The sequence below is a fragment of the Emys orbicularis genome, chromosome 25 (assembly GCF_028017835.1).
Source record: "Emys orbicularis isolate rEmyOrb1 chromosome 25, rEmyOrb1.hap1, whole genome shotgun sequence".
Classification (NCBI taxonomy): Eukaryota; Metazoa; Chordata; order Testudines; family Emydidae; genus Emys; species Emys orbicularis.
Genome location: NC_088707.1, coordinates 8,824,250 through 8,846,208, shown reverse-complemented (window position 1 = coordinate 8,846,208; position 21,959 = coordinate 8,824,250). Strand labels below are relative to the sequence as shown.

General features: G+C 52.8%; 1 protein-coding gene across 1 annotated transcript in view; it reads left to right on the top strand.

Annotated features, from left to right (window-relative positions):
- KCNH6 (potassium voltage-gated channel subfamily H member 6) overlaps positions 1-21,959 on the top strand; it is a 99,132-nt gene that overhangs the window by 51,788 nt on the left and 25,385 nt on the right. Inside the window, exon 4 of the mRNA XM_065422540.1 lies at positions 12,835-12,988. Within this exon, the coding sequence (XP_065278612.1) occupies positions 12,835-12,988 (154 nt within the window). The remainder of the gene's footprint in view (positions 1-12,834; positions 12,989-21,959) is intronic.

The following is a 21,959-nucleotide window of genomic DNA, read 5'->3' as shown; positions in this document are numbered from 1 at the left end:
AACAGGTCGTTTGTTCGGAACGGGCCAGCCTGAACTCTGGCATTTGGCGAAAGCCCAAAAAAGAACCACAGGCCCAGTCCCGCATGCTGGATTCTTTCTCTGTGCAAGCTCCTCCACTGCCCCTCCTCCCCAACCTCTCTCTAGCGTTCTCCAGCATATAATGCATCTGGCTCTCCCCAGCCTTACAGCCGAGACATCAATAACAAGCTGTGGCCACCTAGCAACCTCATGGTTGTCACTATGCTGTCACAGCAGCCACTTGGAACTTGATGATGGCAGCGGAGTAGGCTTTGGAACCTCCTGATTTGGAATGTGCGCTTAGGCCCTGTGGCTTAGCTTAAGGAGGAATCTCTGTTAACAGTATAAGTGCTATGACACACAGCTGAGCAGTTCTGATTCCATGCAGCAGAGAGCAGCGGTGCCACCTGCACACTGGACCAGATCCCTGCAGTCTTGTCAATGGACGTGATGGGCAGAGTCGCTGTAAAGGGCTTACCTCCCATTTCCTAATCTCCGGGGGCTGGAGCTGCTCCTCCCCCCATGCAAGGAGAGAATTATCTCCTAGGAGGGGCCGGCACGGATTCTTCTTCTATGCGGAGCTGGCGGCCTTGGGCCCTTTCTCAGACCCGTGCTCAGCCAGCCCCATTGGGCAAGTGACCGCTTTGTTGCCCACTGTAGCGGAAGCACAGAGCAGTTGTTGCAGGCAGGGCCGAGAGGAGCTGGGTGATCTGGGGGCATGTCCATGGGAGATTCCAAGCTGCCCACCCGCATCCCTGTGCTAGCGGGGAGCACGGGGAGCTCTGCAAACAAACTGCTGCTGCGTTAAGGGGCACAGGGCCCCTCCAATGCTTGGTGGCAGAAATGCAGCCTCCCGGGGAGTTCAGGAGCCTCCTCGCGCGTTCCAAGCCAGCAGCAAAGCGTTTAAAAGGCCCAGCCCTATGGCTCTGACCGGACCACTCAGCCATGTAATGGTGGCCAGAGGATGGGGGGCCTGGGCACAGCCAGAGTGTGATCCCTTGGGACACATGGTGGTGGATTGAGGATGGACCCCACCACATGCACCAGGATCGGGTCCCTGCACTGCTCTGCGGCTGCCTGGCACCACATTCCTTCCTCCGACAGCATGAGCGGGATGGGCATTTGTGCCTTGGCATCTCGTCCTGCTGCCAGTGCCAGCTATCCCTTTGCTGGCCCATATAGAGCATGTGTCTGTCTGTCCCTCCTGTGAGACAAAGTGGGTGAGACTATATCCTTTATTGGAGCAACTTCTGTTGGTGGAAGGGACCAAGAGTCTGAGCTTCACAGAGCCCTCCAGGTCTAGGAAAGGGACTCACTCGAGAGCTTGTCTCTTTCACCCACAGAGCTTGTCACTTCACCCGCCTTGTGTCTCTACTGTCCTGGAACCAACATGGCTACAACATATTCCTTCTTCTCTCTTAGAGATGGAGTAACCCTCGATCCAAACACCGCTGCTCTCCAGCGGCTTTGAAATTGGGGTCTGGGGCCCATCTACATTGCAACTGTAGCAGCATCCGGGGGCCAGTTCTAATCTGGTTAAAAGCTGGGGTGTGGGCGGCACCTAATCATGTCTCCATTGATTGGAGTGCAGTGTAGTCAACCCTGAGTGCACGAACAATACAGGGATTGTAGTGTTTTCTTCCTGTGTCGGATTGGGTTTCCCAAAGCTTCGAGCTGTCCCTGTGTTGAAACGAGGCTCGATGCCACGTGTCGTGGTATTTCAGAGATGTTCGCCGGAACGCTCTATTATAGACACACAGACATCTATTAGTATTGATTATATTGTTTGTAGCACTCTTCTGCGTAGAACCTCCACCCACTGTGTAGGCACAGCACAAATACATAGTAAGAAACAGCGGCTGCCCTGGAGACCTTACCGATTGGCTACGTGGGGAAATTGAGCAGCATAGCTAGAACGTAATAAGTATTTGCAGGGGCAGAATTATAACTCCCATTGTACAGATGGGAAAGTGAGGCAAGGAGAGATGAAGGGTCAGATTTTCAAAGGAATTTAGGCACCTAAAGGTGAGATAGGTGCGTAGTATCTCCAAAGGCATCATAACCTTTTAAAAATCAAATGCTGTTTTCTAAACACGTATGGTAATACATTTAAATTGCTATAGTGTGCTATGTTATATAATATTCTGTATCTATCCATACAGCTAAATAAGCTTACACCGATCTTAATAAAAGTATTATATATGTATATATGGATGCATTAAGAGGGTGTGTGTGTGTGTGTGTGTGTGTGTGTGTATATATATACACCTCTACCCCGATATAATGCTGTCCTCGGGAGCCAAAAAATCTTACCGCGTTATAGGTAAACCGTGTTATATCAAACTTACTTTGATCCACTGGAGTACGCAGCCCCGCCCCCCCTGGAGCACTGCTTTACCGCGTTATATCCGCATTCATGTTATATCAGGTCGCGTTATATCGGGGTAGAGGTGTACATATTAAAAACATGATATACTTTAAAAGTATGAAATATACTGATTTTAGATGCAATGATAACAGGCCGATTTTGAGCCACTATAAAAAAACAATTTATTTAATATACAGTGCGTGTGGGTATGAAATATATCCATACTTGTACATATGTATTTGCATGTGTGAGTATGACTTATTTAAAATCTAGTTACCAACCATAGGTTTTAAATGACGTGCAATTCCACTACACTGGTAATTTTTATAATACACTTACTATCTGTGCTTTAATGAAAGTTTTAAATGTACTAATAATAATCGTTCATAATTATACACAAAAACTATCCATACATATGTTGATATATGTATAAATGGCAATCTGTCATGTCTAGGTGAATAATTAATAATTGTTTAGATTTATATAACAATTCTACACGTGTAGAATATATTACTAGTTTATATATGAAGTAATGTAGATTTATATATGTGTATACATAGTTTTGTGTATAAATATACAAAATTATTAATAGTACATTTAATACTTATGTTAAAACATAGATGGTAAGTATATTGTAAATATAGCAATGAATTGTACAATATTTTAAATAATACAGTAGAACCTTAGAGTTACAACACCAGAGTTACAAACAGACCAGTCAACCACACACGTCATTTGGAACCGGAAGTACACAATCTGGCAGCAGCAGAGATAAAAAAAAAAAAAATACAGTACAGTACTGTGTTAACCATAAACTACTAACAAAATGTTAGTAAAACCATAAACTACTAACAAAAACCATAAACTACTAACAAAATATCCCTCCCTGGGGGGAGGGATAGCTCAGTGGTTTGAGCATTGGCCTGCTAAACCCAGGGTTGTGAGTTCAATCCTTGAGGGGGCCACTTAGGGATCTGGGGCAAAAATCAGTACTTGGTCCTGCTAGTGAAGGCAGGGGGCTGGACTTGATGACCTTTCAAGGTCCCTTCCAGTTCTAGGAGATGGGATATCTCCATTAATTATTTATTATTATTATTATAAAATAAGTGGAAAGCAGTATTTTTCTTCTGCATAGTAAAATTTCAAAGCTGTACTAAGTCAATGTTCAGTTGTAAACTTTTGAAAGAACAAGCAGAACGTTTTGTTCAGAGTTACGAACATTTCAGCGTTACGAACAACCTCCATTCCTGAGGTGTTTGTAACTCTGAGGTTCTGCTGTATATATTGATCTATTACTTGTACACTATTTAAAATACTCTATTACATCTGTATGGTACATATATGCTTTTTATATATATATGATTATGCACATTATGTATTGTATTACACACACACACACACACACACACACACACACACACACACACACACACACACACACACACACACTATGATAAAAGAATGATTGAGGTGGCAAAGTCAAGCACTCAAAAGTTAGGAAATGCCAGAATTAAGGCTGTTTTTACAACCTTAATTCGGCCCCCCGGTGTGTATGCATTATGTTAGTCTTTAATGACATGCTCACACGTTATTTTTTCCACAGGACCCCTGCCTCATTCAGATGGATGATGCTCCTTTAGGGAGCAGCTATTCAATGTTTTCTTTTCTCCCTGTTCGGTGTGTGGCCCTGGGCCTTATGTACTGCACACTGTTCAAAGCCGGCTTTCAATACAGACCTATTCATTTTCTCTTTGGCTTTTCTATGGCGCTTAACCCAATACTGTGAGGCCCAGATCCTACAAGCTATTTAGGTATCTAACTCCCATTTAAGTCTAGGCCTGAGTGCTTCACAAACATTAGTCAATGTATTTTCACAACACCCCTGTGCAGAGAAGCAGTATTAGCTCCATTTTACAGACAGGAACTGAGAAACTGAGATATTGAAGTCAAAACTGCCACTGATTTTGGGTGCTCACATTGAGGTATGTGGGACCGGATTTTTCAGAGTACTTAACATTATATAGCACCTTTATATGTTCAAAGCACAGCTCCCGTTGCCTTCACTTGCAGCTGGGAGTGTTCAGCACTTTGGCAAATCTAGAGTCTCAAGTCAGATAGCCAGGAAATGAGGAACATGCCTTTAGTGACCACCTGTGAAAAGTTTGGTTTACATGACTTGCCTAGCATCATACAGGAACTTTGTGACCTGGGCAGAGGTAGACTCCAGGTCTCCAGAACACCATTCAATTGCCTTATTAACCATGAAGCCATCCTTTCTGTGCCTGCAATCCCCTATCCTATCCACCCCACCTTCCAACTTCAGCAGCAAATGAGGCAAAGGTCCTACAGCCAACTGCCTCCTTTATTACACAACCCTGATTCATCCCCTGAGCAGGGCCATACTGTGCGTTGAATGAGGCAGGGGTCCACTGGAAGAAATAGCGTGTGATCATGTAATTAGAGGCTGTATCGTAATGCATATGCACAATGGGGCTGAATTAAGGTTACACGGACAACCTTAACTCTGGCATTTCTTAACTTTTGAGGGCTTTGCAACCATAATAAAGCTCTATTAACATATTTTTGTGGGTAATTTCCCAGGTTTTTAAAAGAGCAAACTGAAAAAAACAGAAATTCCATCCTGTGACATCAGACCGGCACCGACATGGGTCATCAGCAGGGTTGGAACCTCTAGATTCACTGCACAGATTTCTGTCATATGAGTTCAGGGAGTAAACTGATAGCAATAGTAGGTTGTGTGGGCCAGCACTAGAGGAGGATGGGACACTTTGCCAGTGGGTATCACAGATTATTTGCTGACAGCAGAGCAATGGTGTGACTCGGAAATCTTGGGTTCCGTTCCAGCCTCTGGAGGGGAGTGGGCTCTAGTGGCTTCAACCTTCTGCCTCTTCTCTGCAAGCTTGATCCCTTCTGCCCCTCCCCACCTCACAACCGATCCCAGTCCAGTCTCTTCCCCACCCTGGGATCTTTATCCCAGCCCCATTCTTCTTATCTAGCCAGGCCTAGTGTCCCGCTCCAGATTCCCAGTCCCCTTCTTCCCCTCCTGCTTCCCAGTCTCCTTGCTGAGCCAGTCCCATTTTCCCTCTCCCAGCTCCTCGTCTGAGCTATTTCTGTCTTTCCCCGCTGGCCTCTAGTCACCCTCTCCACCCCCTACCCACATCCCCCAGCCCTACTGGCTCCCAGTTGCCCTCCCTGAGCTCCTCCAATCTCAGTGTCCCCGCCAGGTCCTTTCCTCAATCTCTTTGCCCAGCCAATCCCAGTTTACACCCATCCCAAGTCCTAGTCCCAGTTTCCCTCTCCCCACTGCCAGTCCTCCCACCTTCCCACACCCCTTGTCCCAATCTACTCCCCCTGCTCCTTTCCCAGATACGGCTTGTATCCCCTCTGCACTCAGATCCAGCAGCTTCTTCCTCCTCCTTGCCGGGGCATTAATAGCAGGGAGCGCAGGCGTGGGCACAGGCAACCTTAACTCTAGCAATCCCCAGCTTTGGAGCGCTTGGCTTCGCAACCCGATGGATGTTCTTCTCACATCATTTTGGTGCGTGGTAGGTTTAGAGGCTGATTTCCAAAGCCCACCTAGGAGATTTAGATGCTCTGCTCCCATTCTGTCCGAATCCCTTAGATGGCTTTGGAAATCTCAGCTGTATATTTCCCAGCTTGGGTGGGACAAATAAATCAGGGCAAGTGCTAGCGTTTCCCTGGGGGAGAGAATCCACACGAGGATTCTCCTCTCATGGGCAGGGGTTGGGAGAAGGTCCCATGAGCTAATGACATCTGACTGCACCAGGAGAAAGGATGACCTAATGTGTCCACCCCGCTAAGGGGAGGCATTTGGGCTTATAAACTGGACACAGAGGTGGGATGGAGCCAGTGCTCCGAGCTCTGGGTCCTGTCACCAGTGAAATTCTCCCCGTGGCCTTGCACGGCACTAGGAAACTTGGATTTCACTGTGGGATCCCAGCTGATCATTGCGAATGTCCAGGAGTTGGTCTCTGTGGCATAGTGCAGGGACTGTGTCCGTGCTTAATTTGTAACGAAAGAGGCGTCGAGGCTCAAGCAATGATTTACTTTCATAACTGATGCGGCAGGTGCCGGGGCTATGAACTGCCACCAGAGGTGCCGGAGCTAAACCCTGGCACAAATTAGTCACTGGACTGGGTGACGGCAGAGTCCAGGCAGCCAGGGGGCTGGGATACAGAACCGTTCCTCTCTAGGACACCCATCCCAGGCAGTCCTGGACTGGTAGTGACCTAATGTTACCATTGGCGGGCCCTGGGACGGCCCAGCCTCGCCGCCCGTCGATTCTGCCCCTGCTAGCCAGACTCTAGAACTGACAGCGGAATCCAGAGCAGATAAATGTTCATCGCAGCCATCGGCAGCCGTCCGATCAGGCCACCCACATGGGTGCCTCCCCGTGGCTGGGCACAGCTCGGCTGTGTCCCTGGCCCTGTCCCCCCCCCCCCCCCCGTGTCTCCCTCCCCCACACCCGCTTTGTCCAGGGCACCTGGCTTCACCTGCAGCTAGGTTACATTTGTGTCTCTTGTGTTTTGTTTGTTTTTTTTCTTTTTAACAAGGTCAAGGTAAGAGGTTGAAGTTTAGTCTCCCGTCCCTGCGGCGACTCAAAATCCAGCGGAAATCTCTGCCCACCAGTGAGTTTGATGGAGTAGCCATTGACTATGGAAAGGTAACCGTAGACTTTGTACGATATAAGCTGATACATTAGGTCAGGACCCAGCGCTCTTCCTTGGCTCTCCCCACCCTGCCCCCTTCAGTAGCAGCTGTGGTGTCTGAATTTAGTGTCTTTCTCTTAATGGTTAAACCCTGAGCCAAAGCTGTGGCTAGGTAGGGACTTTGTGGTTGTTGCCTTTGTTGCTCGGAACTTCAGTGGGGACAGACCCTAGAACCTCCTGCGTTGAGAGCTCCAGCCCTTACCACTAGAAGTGAAGGAGAATCTCCATTAGCTGCTGGCAGTACGTAGGCTGTGGTGCACAGCTGAACAGCTCTGTTTCCAACCAGGAGGAAGAAGTGGTACATATATACATACAACTACATATGTGCATTCACACACAGGCCTTCATACCACTGCTCTCGGGTGGCAGCACAGTTTAGTGCAGCGGTGAGAAATGCCTTTTGGAACCCCCAGGGGTTTGGATTAGGGTTAGGGGTGAGCTCGTTAGGACTTTCTCTGTCGAAGCGTTAACAGATTCTAGAACCATTTGGGTAGGAAGAGAGCCTGGAAACATTGCACAAATACACGGCTCTTAAGAAAGGACATAGCGCTGGTTTGAGATGGTGGCACTTGGAGTTGCGTGGATCTGGTAGAAATCAATGGGCAAAACTCCAAAATTTTGGTGCAAATATTCCTTGAAATTACACATTTCTTAAAATTGCCTTGCCAATTCTTGTGTCACCCCATGCATTATCATAAGCCCTGGGTTTCAAATACATTCTAACGAGTCATCTTGTCCAGCTCTTCCCCACTATTGTACAAGCAAAGATTACATTGTCCCTATGCATTAGGGCCAGCAACAGTCATGACTGCATCAACTTAATGGGGTAGGGAAAAGATTCTTGACCTGTTAGTATTAGAACTTTTTAAGAGGTTGCTGTTCTCATTATCCTCTTGGCTACTGCAAATGTTCCAGGTATGTACAAGTAGCAAAAACATGCTGTGTGGCCAAACGTTCTAGATACGTCTAGGGAGAAGGCACCTGCTGTGCTACCAAAGGTTCTAGGCACATCCAGGCACAAGGCACTTGCTGTGCTTTCGAATGTTCTAGGTGTGTCCAGATACAAGGTACTCGTTGTGCTGCCAAGCATTAAGTACAGCCAGGTAGAAGGCATCTGCTGTGCTGCCAAATGTTTTACGTATGTCCAGGTACAATGTGCTTGGTGTGCTGTCAAGTGTACTTGGTATGTCAAGAGAGAATACAGCTGCTGTGCTGCCTGACGTTGTAGGTAGGTTTTGGGTAAAAGGCACCTGTTGGGCTGTCAAAGGTTGTAGGTACATACAGGTAGAATGTACCTGCTAGGCTGTCAAAAGCTCTAGAGACATATAGGTAGAAGGCACCTGTTGGGCTGTCAAAGGCTCTAAGTATGTCCACATAGAAGACATCTGGAGTGTTGCCAAGTGCCTTTGGGACAAGCTGACTTTCTATTGCCTTGAGTGGAGTCTTCCCTGAGGGATAGCTGCCTATCAAGAGCAAAGGGGCCATCAGCAAAAGAGTTGGAGGTAATAAAATTCCGATCTCCATGATCCATTTTGCTTAGCCAGAAAAGGCTGTGAGCCGCAGAATAAAAGCGCAGCTCCATCGGAAGCTGAGTGAAGGTTTTTGAGGAACAGCGCGGTGATGGAGGCCAGCAGCCTGGAGAATGGCCTGGCGGGGGCTGTGCAGAATCTCTGCGGACAAAGCAGAGTTGAGCTAATGCCAGTACTTTGGCAGGGTGTTTGGGGTGAGGTGGGGTTGGGTTGGTTTCCCTCAGAAGAGTCACGGACAGCACTGTATTTCTGGTAGCCAAACCCTGCGAGAGCCTGAAATGTGCAATTTGGGCTTTTTACCCTGGCTGACAGCGGGGAAACTCCTTAAATCATTGGGGCCTGGTCTCTGTTGGGCCCAGAGGCAGAAACATGACACTTCTGAGGCGCCGAGATTTCATGCAGCGTGCGTTCCGGGCTAGGGGTTGGTTGTTTTTTCAGGCTTGTCATTATACAAGTCTCTTAAGTCAGGAGACCTCGCCTCACTCTCCAAAAACCTGAGTTTAGCAGGCACCGAGGAGAGGGTGGGAGAGGAAAACCTGTGAATAACTGAATCTGCACGTCTGGCAGTTTCCCCAGTGGTCTTGCTCTCTGGTGTGTATTAGGCAGCATCTGTCAACCGCAAGTGAAGGACTTAGTACATTGGTTCTTTAAACTCCCTCAGCAGGCCATGGGGAGAGGAAAGGGCATGTTCAGCTTTTCACTCTCATGCCTTAGGTCCTAGAAACACTGTGAATAGAAGCCACCTCGTGCCAGGTAAATCCACTTCTGGGGTTTCCTCTTTTCCTCCTGCTCCGGCCCGTTTACTCTCTGCTAGTGGCTCAGCAATACCTTGCAAGCTACCCCATGCTCAGCCAGGCTTAACGGAACAGGACGTTGTTGGTGGGCCCCGCAGTCGTACATGGAGTCGGGGCTCGCAGGCTTTTGAGGCTGGTGGGATTCCATTAGCCATGTAACAAGGTGCGCTCAGTTCTGGTCCCAGCGGGAGTTTAACCCACGACACGGCAGCGCTACCCGGCCCTCTGTCTTTCCTCTTTCCTGACCCTCCTCCCCTCCTGCCACAGCATTCCAGGACTCCTCCTAACCAAACGCTTTCTCCTGGCTGTCTTCAAGCCCAGGGGCGACTCCCTGATTCTGAGGGACTTGAAGACTCCTCCCAAGGAGAACTGTGTCCAGTCAGAGACCGAGTCCCTCCTGGAAAAGGAGAGGAGGTCGAGCCTGGAGGCCGTCCCCACCGTGCATCACTCATCCCTGAAACGAGAGCCTCCCTTCTTGGGCCCACCGGGGTCTGACGCTGCTTGGGGCTTGGTTCGGCCTCGCCCCGGGGGCAAACTCCGCAGGGTCTCCTCCTTGGACAACTTTGAGGTCACCAGGTCTGAGTTCCAGAGAAAATTCAGGGAGAGGAGGGCGAACTCAGGTAGGGGAAAAGCACAAGCAGATGTGTCGCTACCAATGGGGAGGTGGTGCAGAGCTCTTCCAGCAGATGGGCCCTCCGCTCTGAGGGTCCCTGGGGGAATTTTTCACCCTACGTTGCCTTAAAGAAGCAGCGATAAGGAGTGTGTCTCCCGGAGCATAAACTGACTCCAGTATGTTTCCAAGTGCAGGGATCTCTGGATGTGTCTTGGCCTGTAGATCCAGCTGTGTCTCTACAGCCCAGTTCCTGAAATGAATTTAGGTGCCTAACTCCCACTGACACCAATGGGAGTTGAAATCATTGAAACCAATGGGAGTTAGGCACCGGTATGCCTTTGATCTGGGTCTGTGTATGAAAGTCTCTGAGTGAACCGGTCTGCGCTGTAAATCCGCCATGTCCAAACCCCTCCAGGCTCTCTCCTGACTCCGGTCCCACTGGTGGAGGGGTGAGTTTAGATGAGTGAATACGGTAGCTATAATACATGTTCTGAGGATGAGAGACCAAGTATTTAATCCGGAAACCCCATCCCCATGGTCACGGCGTGTCATTGACCTTTGCAGAGGATACTGAATCAGGAGGCATTGCAGATTTCATGAAAAATGTCGAGGTTTTGAAATTTATTTCGTTCTGCATTGGAACCAAACTATGAGAGAGCCAGGCCGGCAGAGCCAATCGCTCAGTGGTTCGGGCACTCACCTGGCAGCTAATTCGGAGCGGGACCTTGATACTGGATCCCCCATCTGCCAGGCGTGTGCCCTGACCACTGCTATGGGTCTCTCTCTATCGCACCAGAAATGCCATCCTGCACCAAAATGTCATTGAAGCCGGCACATTTCTGCCGCGAGTTTTGGGTTTGGCAAATCGGCATTTTCTGACTTAAAAAAAAAAAGACGTTTAACTGAAAAATGTCCAACCGGCTCTACTGCCGACATGCAGAGAGGACAGAGAAATAATCCGGAGAGACCTGGAAAGGTGGGTGAAAGAGACTGAATTCAGAAAAAAAAAAATGCAAAGTGAATACACTGGGGCGGAAATCATTCATCATACAGTCCCGCGATGGGAGATCGAGAGCTGGGGAGCAGTAAAGCTGAGAAAGGCCTTGGGCCTACGTTTTCAATAGCTCAGAGACACATTTTCAAGTGCTCAGCACCCACAATTGAGCTCTTCAGAAAATCCAGCTCCAGTTTCCATTTAGGCCCCTAAATGAGGGCCAGATTTGCTCCACAGCCCCCAGCGTGACCCCTGCATCTAGACTTTCAGAAGAACTCAGTGTGCTGAGCATGTGTGAAAATCTCCCCACTAAAGGTGGGATTTTCCTAAGCCGTCAGTGTTGGCCTTCCTCTGTTCCCATTGACATCAGTGGGAGCTTCACCATTGACTTCACGGGGACTAAGGGTAGGGCAGTCCCACCCTTGTTTTGTTCTTCTGGCCCTCTGGCCCCTTGAGGTGAGAGTGGACAATAAAATAGACCGGAGTTTGCAATGTCTCAAAGAAGGCCAGTGCACTTTGGGGCGGCGGCAGAGGTATCATGCATTGAGGCAGGGAAGAAGTAGTCCTCCTCTGTAAGACTCTGGGACAAATGCATTTCTGGGCTCCTCGTTCTCATAAGAAAGATACTGTCCAGTAGGTTGGGGACCAGAGAAAAGAAACTAAAACGGTCAGCAGGCTGGAGGGATTGATTGAGGAGGAAAACTGTAATGAGCTGAATATGTGCCGCTTGGCTAAGCCGCCGTCAGGCAGGGGAACATGAGCGTCCACAGATATTGAAAGGTTGTAAACCCCAAGGAGCTGGGGAATGAGACTAGCTGGGAGAACGGGGTGGAATGACGGAAGGTTGACATGTAAGCTGTTTATATTGGAAAACTTGAGGGTGTTTTAGGGAAAATGTCCTGCTGGTGAGATCCACTGGGCTGGAGAATCATGTCCCAGGGAAAGGGGTAGAAGAAGCCTTAATGCCTGGAACATTAAACTAGACCAGAAGAACGCTAGAAAATCCCCTACAGGGAACCATCCTGCCCTGGCCCATAGGGATGGATTGGATGGGATGCAGTACGGCTTTGGAGGCAGATCGTAGGACTCCAGCTGGGCTCTCTCTGCCCTACCAAAGCAGCACTCCACCCCCGTCCCTCCAGCAGATGTTAGTTTGAGGAGCCAGGACGAACAGCCCACCCAGCTCGGAGGGCAGGAGCAGCTGAGGCAAAACCGCCTCAAGAGTCTTGCCTGATGGGCCCTGTCTATAATTTTAGGGCTTTGACAGTTTTCTGGATTCTGTTTACATTCATATCCTGCCACCGCCGCGTCGGCCACCACCAATGGTGGCTATCAGAATCAAGGCCAATTGGCCTATGCTTCGGCAGTGACTAGGGATTTAGGTGCTGCTGTTTTTCGGCACCAAGCTTGAGACGCCTCAGAGGGGCTTGGTTTTTAGGGGGTGGGTGCTCAGCTCTTTCTGAAAACCAAGCCCCTTTCAAGCGCCTTAAGTTGGGCACCCAAGATCACGAGGGGCTTTGGAGAATTTTGGCCTTTGGGTTTGGGTACCAATGCAAAATGGGCCCATCGCAATAGCGTTGTGTCTCCAGATAGGTTCTCTCAGACGGCTTATCCCGGGCTCCCTTGTCCACAGAGACTAGGACGCTGATGGTTAATCGTTGTTTTTGACGCCCTCCTGAGTGTTTCTCTCCTTCCTGGGTTTGTTCCAGAGGCCTCCCAAGTCAAGCCCAACCCCCAGAACTCCACCTCGGACTCAGACCTCACAAGGTACCGCACCATCAGCCAGATCCCGCAGTTCACCCTCAACTTTGTGGAGTTCAACCTGGAGAAGCACCGCTCGGGCTCCACCACTGAGATCGAGATCATTGCGCCCCACAAGGTGACGGAGCGCACGCAGAACGTCACCGAGAAAGTCACACAGGTACGGGGGGTGGGGAGGAGTTCTCCCCAGGCCAGGGGCACTCCTGGGAGGTGGAGGGAAAGATCATGCTAATGCATGGGGCAGGGTGGGGGGCGTGCGTACTAATTTGTGGAGCAGATTTGGAGGGGAGGGGCAGATCACATGAGTTTGTGGAGCTGAGCGAAAATTGGAATTTCTGTCCCACAAGAAATTGCAATATTTTGATAACTTTTTTTTTTTTCTTTTGTGGGTCAAACTGTTGAAATCTTGAGATTTTTCACGGAACGAAAAGTTCCGAAAAGTGTTGAGTTGGAAATGGCCAAATGTCACATTGGGGTCAAGTCAACGTTAAAGGGCATTTCCCTACAAGGGCCGCACTGCCTCCTGGGAGGTGTGGCTCAGGTCCCCATTCTCCCTTGTGGGCTGGCCTCCCTGGCCAGACTACGTGTCCCGTGGGGAGAAGTCGGGATCCTGGGGGCTGAGTGAGGCCGTTCCCCATCGGCCATAGCATGGTGGGGACACTTGTGATCGTTTGTGGAACAGCCGCAGGGCAGAGGGAGATTCACGCATTTCATGGAGCGGCTGAGCGGGGACAGGGAAGGGTCCCTGCGTACTTGGTATTCAGTTCCATGTCTCCTCTCCGGCACAGCCGGGGCTGGGGACGGACACACCCACCTGGCAGTGTTTCACTCTTTCTGTCCGTGCTTTGCTCTTTGCACCTGGGCTCCCCCATGGCTGCCCCACTGAAAGCTGTTCCCAGTGCCCGTGTGGGCTCAGTGCATGCGCGTGGCTCTCCAGAGGGCTTCCCTCACTCCATGGCAGAGAACAAGAGATCATGGCCAAGATGGGCTCCAGACACGTTCCGACATGTTTTTAACCCCAGAAAACCAGCGTCTGCTGGATGCTGGCCATGACGCTGTCTGTCTGTCCAACCCAGGGGGCCCGCTCTAGGGCAAACCCCACAGTGACTAGGAGCCACCGTGCGGGGGAGGTCGCGCTGTGGGGTTGCTGTCACTGTTTGGGGGTACAGTCACTAGGGCTGGATTGTCATTGCCCTCCTCAGCCATGCAGGGGAATCACGGGGAGGTCCATTCTCCCTTACTCCTCTGCTCGGATTGTGGCTACTACTTGCCTTTCACCCTCCACTACAAGCCTCTGAGGGGTGGGGCCGTACGGCAGAGAGGGGCGGGGACTAGGTGGAGCCCTGGCCCTTGGTTCCACCCCCTTATTTATTAGCCAGAGTAGCTGGTGGGCATATTTAAGGCGGGAGCGGCTTGAGCAAAGGGTTGAAGTAATTCCTCCTCCCCCAGAGCAAGGGGGGAGCAGGGATACAATAGGGCAGATGGCACAGTTAAGATCTAGCCCATAATAATCACCATCTCCCCCCTCCTCCCTCTCTCTCATCTGCTCGGTTGCTTGCTGGGAGGTGTTTGGGCTCAGGCCAGGCACAGAACAGTTCAGCCCTGAGCCTGTGGGCCCGGCCCTCCGCTGGTGATCAGTGGAGCTTTGGCGAAGGGAATGGGCCAGATCCTCAGCCGGCGTAAGGGGCGGCGCTCCGTGGAAACCTTTGCAGATTGGTGCCAGCTGGGAGGCTCTCCCTTGCTGTTGGCTGGCACGACACCATCGTTCTTTCCTGGCGCCAACAAGCTGTTCATCTTGGCAGCAACCCTCCACGACAAGAGTGTCGTTTTTCCTGGGTGAAAACTCTTGTTTGTGTCTCAGCAGCAATGGGAGCGGGCAGGGAGAGCCGCATGGTGTGTGTGTGTGTAAGTGAAATCTGCACCTTCAGTCATGCACCCCTGAAATAAGTCAGATTGACTTTCTTTTTTCTTACTCTTGAATAGGCTACAGGCCTGGCATGTTTTTCTGCCCAGCTGCGGGGGGAAGAGGATGTACCCAGGGCTGCCCAGAGGATTCAGGGGGCCTGGGGCAAAGCAATTTTGGGGGCCCCTTCCATTAAAAAAAAAGTTGCAATACTATATTCTCGTGGGGGCCCCTGCAGGGCCTGGGGGAAATTGCCCCTCTTGCCCCCCCCGGGCGGCCTTGGACGTACCTGCCTTTGGCATGGCTTTTCCTGGCCCCCCACTCTTCAAGAGATCTCCCCCTCCCCTCCCCAGCCAACCGCAGGGCTGGGCCGTCTGTGTGTGTGCTGCCGAGGTCTCCTTTCTGTGCTTTGAGTGCTGGAATTGGTGGAGGTGACACCAGCGAGCAGAGCTGCTGATTGTTCCTCCGGCAGCCACCAGGTGGCAGTGTCCCTTCACCATATGGGATGCTGCGCATGGTGATGGTATTTCCATTTTCCAGGCTCCTTGGAAGGGAAGGGGGCATGGGGGGGGAGTTACATTAACTGGGAAACACCCGGCCGCCTCCTTCCCGCCTACAGGTAGGTCTGTCAGAGAGCAGAGAGCCCGGTTCCTCTAATGCATAGACTGAGACTCCACATCCCTGGTGTCTATGGCCTTACACGCCCAACCGCAGGTATTCCCGCTTCCACCCGCAGACGTGAATGGCTCAGCAATGGCCCATTGAGCTCAGGGAGTGAGACCCGCAGAGAGACACTAGTGAAAGAGCAGAAGGTCTTCAGAATGGAGAGAGGTAAATAGTGGTGTCCCCCAGGGGTCTGTACTGGGCCCAGTCCTGTTCAACATATTCATAAGTGATCTGGAAAAAGGGGTAAACAGGGAGGTGGCAAAATTTGCAGATGATACAAAACTACTCAAGATCGTTAAGTCCCAGGCAAACAGCGAAGAGCTACAAACGGATCTCTCCAACGTGGGTGACTGGGCAACAAAATGGCAGATGAAAGTCAATGTTGATGATTTCCAATGCAAAGTAATGCACATTGGAAAATATAATCCCACCTATACATATAAAATGCTGGGGTCTAAATTAGCTGTTGCCACTCAAGAAAGAGATCTTGGAGTCACTGTGGATAGTTCTCTGAAAACATCCACTCAATGTGCAGCAGCAGTCAAAAAAGCAAACAGACTGTTGGGAATCGTTAGGAAAGGGATAGATAATAAGACAGAAAATATCATATTGCCTCTATCTAAATCCATGGTACGCCCACATCTTGAATACTGCGTGCCGATGTGGTCGCCCCATCTCAAAAAAAGATATATTGGACTTGGAAAAGGTACAGAAATGGGCACCAAAAATGATTAGGGGTATGGAACGGCTGTCATATGAGGATAGATTAATAAGACTGGGACTTTTCAGCTTGGAAAAGAGACAACGGAGGGGGGGATATGATTGAGGTCTATAAAATCATGACTGGTGTGGAGAAAGTAAATAAGGAAGTGTTATTTACTCCTTCTCGTAACACAAAAACCAGGGGGCATCAAATGAAATTAATAGGCAGCAGGTTTAAAACAAACAAAAGGAAGTATTTCCTCACACAACAGAAGCAACCTGTGGAACTCTTTGCCAGAGGATATTGTGAAGGCCAAGACTATAACAGGGTTCAAAAAAGAACTAGATACATTCATGGAGGATGGGTCCATCAATGGCTATTAGCCAGGGTGGGCAGGAATGGTGTCCCTAGCCTCTGTTTGCCAGAAGCTGGGAATGGGCGACAGGGGATGGATCACTTGATGATGACCTGCTCTGTTCATTTCCTCTGGGGCACCTGGCATTGGCCATTGTCGGAAGACAGGATACGGGGCTAGATGGACCTTTGGTCTGACCCAGTGTGGCTGTTCTTATGTTCCTGGATGGCTTGGGAGGGATGGGCCCAGGCACAGTGCCACCTCATGGCAGAACACACAAAGGAAGCCGCATCTCTGGATGTGTGGAACTCCTGGGCGTCAGCCAGAGCCCCTGAATGTTGCTGTAACTCCCACTTGTGCTCTGCTCATGCAGAGGGGCTCCCTGCACCCTTTCCCCACCCCCCAGCTCACCTGTGCAAAGCAAGTTAGGGTTTTGCCCCCAATTTTTTATTCTGGAAGGTCTTTGGGTCACCTGTGGAACTCTCTGCTGCAGGATGTGATTGAGGCTAATAGCTCAGTAGGTGCCAAGAAGGGATTAGACACTGGGGAATAACCATCGCGGAGTCACTAACTGGGGTGCAAATTATACAAGGGCTGTCAATCCCCAGGATTTGGGACCCACCCTAAGAGAGACCGAGAGCTGGGGGGGCGGGGAGTGCAGGACTGGCGGCCAGGCTGGGTTCCACCTCATAAGCAAATAAAAGACACGGGTTTTAAAGAAGCACACAGGATGTTGTTTGAGTTTAACTGAATGAATTAAAAGTCGTTAAGAATTGCTCTGATGTGGAGTGCAGACGGGACGGTAGGAGTGAAAGCAGCTATTACCCAGGGGGTAGTGTGGGAGTAATTATTATTATTAATAACCATATAGCAGCATTACTGTTTATCCTTTGCACCTAGAGAGCACATTTCATCCAAGGATCTTGCAAGGCTCCTGTGAGCTCCTTGGGTTAGGGCCTGTCTCTTCTTGGGTGTCTGGAAGGTGCTCCCAAGGGGTCAGTCTCTTTATCTCCCTTTTACAGATGGGGAAACTGAGGCACAGGGAGCACAAGTGACTTGTCCAAAAGTAATGCAGGACGTCTCGGGCAGAGCCAGGAATAACATCCAGGAATCTCGGCTCCATGGCCCAATGCTCTATCCACTATGCCAACCTGCCTCCCAGACCTAGAAAAGGACACCAGCAGTCAAGGCCCCCAGATTGCCTGCTTTAGCCACTAGACAACATTCTCTCCCCGAGCTGGGAAAGGAATCCAGACTTGCAGACTCCTGCTTTAACCACTCAATCCCATTCCCACTCCCAGAAGCAGGAATGGAGCCCAGGAGTCCTTCCTTCTAGTCCCATGTTGTAACCACTAGACCCCACTCCCCTCCCAGAGTTGGGTAAAAAAACAACAACCAGCATCCTGATTCCCAGCCTGGTGTTCAATCCACTAGGCCCCAGAGGGGTTGGTAATGTGCCCTTAAACTAGGGTTACCATATTTCAACAAGCAAAAAAGAGGACGGGAGGAGCCCCGCCCTAGCCCTGCCCCTGCCCCTCCCACTTCCCGCCCCCCTCAGAACCCCCAACCCTCCCCCCGTTCCTTGTCCCCTGACTGCCCCCTCCTGAGACCCTCCCCCCATCCTAACTGGCCCCCTAGGACCCTACCCCCTACCTGTACCCTGATTGCCCCAACCCTTATCCACCCCCCCACCCCCAGACAGACCCCTGGGACTCCCACGCCCCATCCAACCACTCCCCACCCCCTGACAGTCCCCCCCAGAACTCCTGACCCATCTAAACCCCTCTGCTCCCTGTCCCGTGACTGCTCCGATCCCTCTCCCCACCCCTGCCCCCTGACAGCCCCGCCCCCAGAACTCCCAACCCCCCCCCCCGCTCCTTGTCCCCTGACTGCCCCCTCCTGGGACCCCTGCTCCTAACTGCCCTCCAGAACCCCACCCCCTACCTAAGCCTCCCTGTTCCTTGTCCCCTAACTGCCCTCTCCTAAGACCCCCCACCCTAACTGCCCCCCAGGACCCTACCCCCTACCTGTACCCTGACTGCCCAAAACCTTCTCCACCCCCCCAAAAAGCCCCCCCCGAACTCCCGACCCCCCCGTCTCTTGACTGCCCCCTCCAAAATCTCCCTGCCCCTTCTCCTGCCCCCTGGCCCCCTTACCCTGCCGCTCAGAACATGGTGTTGGGCTCTGTGCGGAGCCGGACACGTGGCTGCGCTCCCCAGCGCAACACACAACCCGGTCCCACCCCACCCAGTGCTGCCGGAGCGGGGCGCTGGGCAGCAGGGGAGGAGGCGCTGCCGAGGCCCGATGCAAACGGCCCGGCAGGCCGGCCGGCTCGGAATGCGCGGGGGGGGCGGGGAGGGGGAGCTCTACAGCTGCTCCGGAGTCCAGCCCGGCAAGCTGCGGGGGAAGGACTCTGGCTGCCAGAGCCCCATGCGAGCGGCTGAATTTCCTGCAGCCCTTCCCAGCCACGCCTCGCTCTGCATGGGGGGGAAATCCCGGACATTTTTAGTGATTTACAAATTCCCCCCCGGACGCTATTTTTAACACAAAAAGCAGAACATGTCCGGGTAAATCCGGACGAATGGTAACCCTACTTAAACTAGCTGGCAAATGCTGGCACTTGGGAGAGGAGCCTCCTCCAGCACCCACTTCCCCCGCCAAGCCCCTAGGAATGGCTCAAGGGGCACACTTCTCCCCTCTCCTGCTTCCCCCTAAAAGCCTCCACCCCGAGCGGCACATTGACTTTGGATGCCATGTGCACCAGGGCCGGAGGGCCCAGCGTGCCTGGCAGAGGCAGCCAGCCGCGATGCACAGGGACCCGCTGCTAGGCGACGGGGCTGACGCTGGCTCGGCCACACCAGCCTGTCGATACTGGGTCATTAGGTGGCTGGGAGGTGACGGGATTGAAGCTGACAGGTCCCTGCTGCGGGCGGGAGGGCCAGCATCGAGCCTGTGTGCTCCCCACCGGCCCGGGCATGGATCCACAGCGAGTGTTCTGGGAAATGTCCATTCCCCTCTCCCCTTAAATCTCCAGGCCGGCTGGGTTCTGGGTGGTCTCTGCTGGATCTCGACCCCCCCGTGCACCGTATTGAACCGCTAGATGACGTTTCCCCCAGAGCTGGGCAAGGAACCCAGGAATCCTGTCCCCCAGCCCCTGCTGCAACCTCAAAATCCCACTTTCCTCCAGAAGGGAGAACATAATGCCGGAGTCCTGACTTCCAGCCCCCTGTTCTAACCACTAGGCCAGAGGTGGGCAAACTACGGCCTGCGGGGCAAACTACAGCCCGTGGGCCACATCCGGCCCGCGGGACCATCCTGCCCAGCCCCTGAGCTCCTGGCCTGGGAGGCTCGCCCCCGGCCCCTCCCCTGCTGTCCCCCCTCCCCCGCAGCCTCAGCTCACTCCGCCGCCGGCACAATGCTCTGGGCGGCGGGGCAGAGCCCGGCCTGACTCGGTGCTCTGTGCTGTGTGGTGGTGGCAGGGGCGGCAGCGTGGCCTGGCTTCACCCGGCTGGCACGGCTGTAGCACCGCCAGCCACCGGTGCTCCAGGCAGCGCGGTAAGCCAGGGGCAGGGGGCGGGGGGGTTGGGTAGGGGGCGGGGAAGTTCAGGGGTGGTGGTCAGGGGGCGGGGGGTGTGGATAGGGGTTGGGGGGGGGAACAGGGGGTTGAATGGGGGCAGGGGTCCTGGGGGGGGTCATCAGGAATGAGAGGAGGGGTTGGATGGGGCGGCGGGCGTCCGGTGCCAGTCAAGGGACAGGGAGCGGGGGTGTGTGGATGGGGCAGGGTTCCCAGAGAGGCTGTCAGGGAACAGGGCGGGTTGGACGGGGCAGGAGTCCCGGGGGAGGCAGATAGGAGATGGGGGCCAGGCCACGACCCCCTCCCCTAACTGGCCCTCCATACAATTTACAAAACCTGATGCGGCCCTCAGGCCAAAAAGTTTGCCCAGCCCTGCACTAAGCCGTACTCGGGCCCTGGTTTGGCTGTGCGCGCTCAGGCTAGCGCCAGCGACACACACCCAACATCCATGGGGCTAAACCCCTCCTCCCCCTGGCCCCGCTTTCTATTGCGAGCCTGGATCCCAGGTGAGATGAGCCTCCCCCTCTCAGCCTGAGTCCCCTCGGGTCGCATATTCACATCAAGGAGCTGTCATCTAATTAGGCACAGGGGGCAAGGTTCATGGGGACTTCCTGGGGCTGGAATAATGGGAGGTGGCAGAGGGGGGTAGAGGGACATTGGCAGAGCTGGCTGGGGGGAGCTCAGGGGAGCAGCAGGTCAGCATTGAGGAGGCTCAGCAGAGCTTGGAGGGGCCTTGTGCCCACTGAGGTGCAGACCTTTCTCTGTCCCATTTCACGGGGGTCAGGCCCAGGTAGACCAGGGGCGGTCACTCCCCATGTCCAGCCTGGCACTGCGGGCCCCTGGCCCAGGTGAGAGGCTGCGGGAGGCCTGGTTACCAGTTCCTGTTTTCTCTGGAGCAGCTCTTCACGCCCCTTTGGCTTGCAGGTGCTGAAATGTCAGCCCAGCTCCTGCAGCCCTGGCTGGGTCAGCGCAAAGAGTGACTCAGTCATCAGGGAGTCGGGGTGCCCGGATCCTGCCTGCCAGGGGCTGGAGGGGCGAGAAAGAGCTGGGGGTGGGCTCCAGGGGGTGGGGGAGAGATTGACAGGCCAGGAGAAGGAAAGTGGGTGGGGGAGGGAAGGCAGAGGTCAGGCAGGAAAATGAGCTCAGAGCGATACAAAGGGAGCAGAGCTGAGCCGTCCAGGGCTAACCCCCTACCCCAGCCTGGGCTGGGCTCTGGGGTAATTGTTTTGGTGGCAGCTCCTTTGAAAGATGCGGGTGGGGTCCCGCGGGAGCCCTCAGAGCCGCTGGACCCTGCTCGGACGAGCCCTGCTCTAACGCCTGCTGCTGGCTGGCTCTGCCATTGGATCAAGCCCCAGGGTGTCCCTTAGACCCGGGCCCAGACCCACAAACACTCGCAGCAGCTGCTCACAAGCAAGGGTGCTGAGGACATCCCTGCGCATTGCCTTGTCCCCCACCCCCCGTGCAAAGGGAGCACGAAGTGCTGCTAAACCACAACGGTGGCAACGTCCCCCCGCGTGGCACTGCTGCAAGTGATGACACCGAGTGCATGGCAAGAGGGAATCGGGCCCCGTGTGCCTCCCATGGGCCAGCCTGGGGTCCGAGCATCCGCTCAGGACCAGGAGAGATGCCCCTGGCCGAGTCCCCGTGACGATAAATAATTCACGAGCAAGGCAAAGCGGGTGGTGAAATCCCATTAGTGCTCCGTGTAAGTAACGACTCAGCAACTGGGAGAACCAGAGGCTGACTCCTGCAGAGCGTATGATTGACAGCCGCGGCCTCGCCCCATCTGGGGTCACTGCTTGATTCGACTACAAGTGCACGGAGCACGTTGGCCTCATCCCGCGGTCGCTCCTGTGGCCTGGGACAGTAGGAGCCATTCATCTGTACTGACGCCAGTACTGGGGTCCTTACACAGCTGATCCCCCTGACT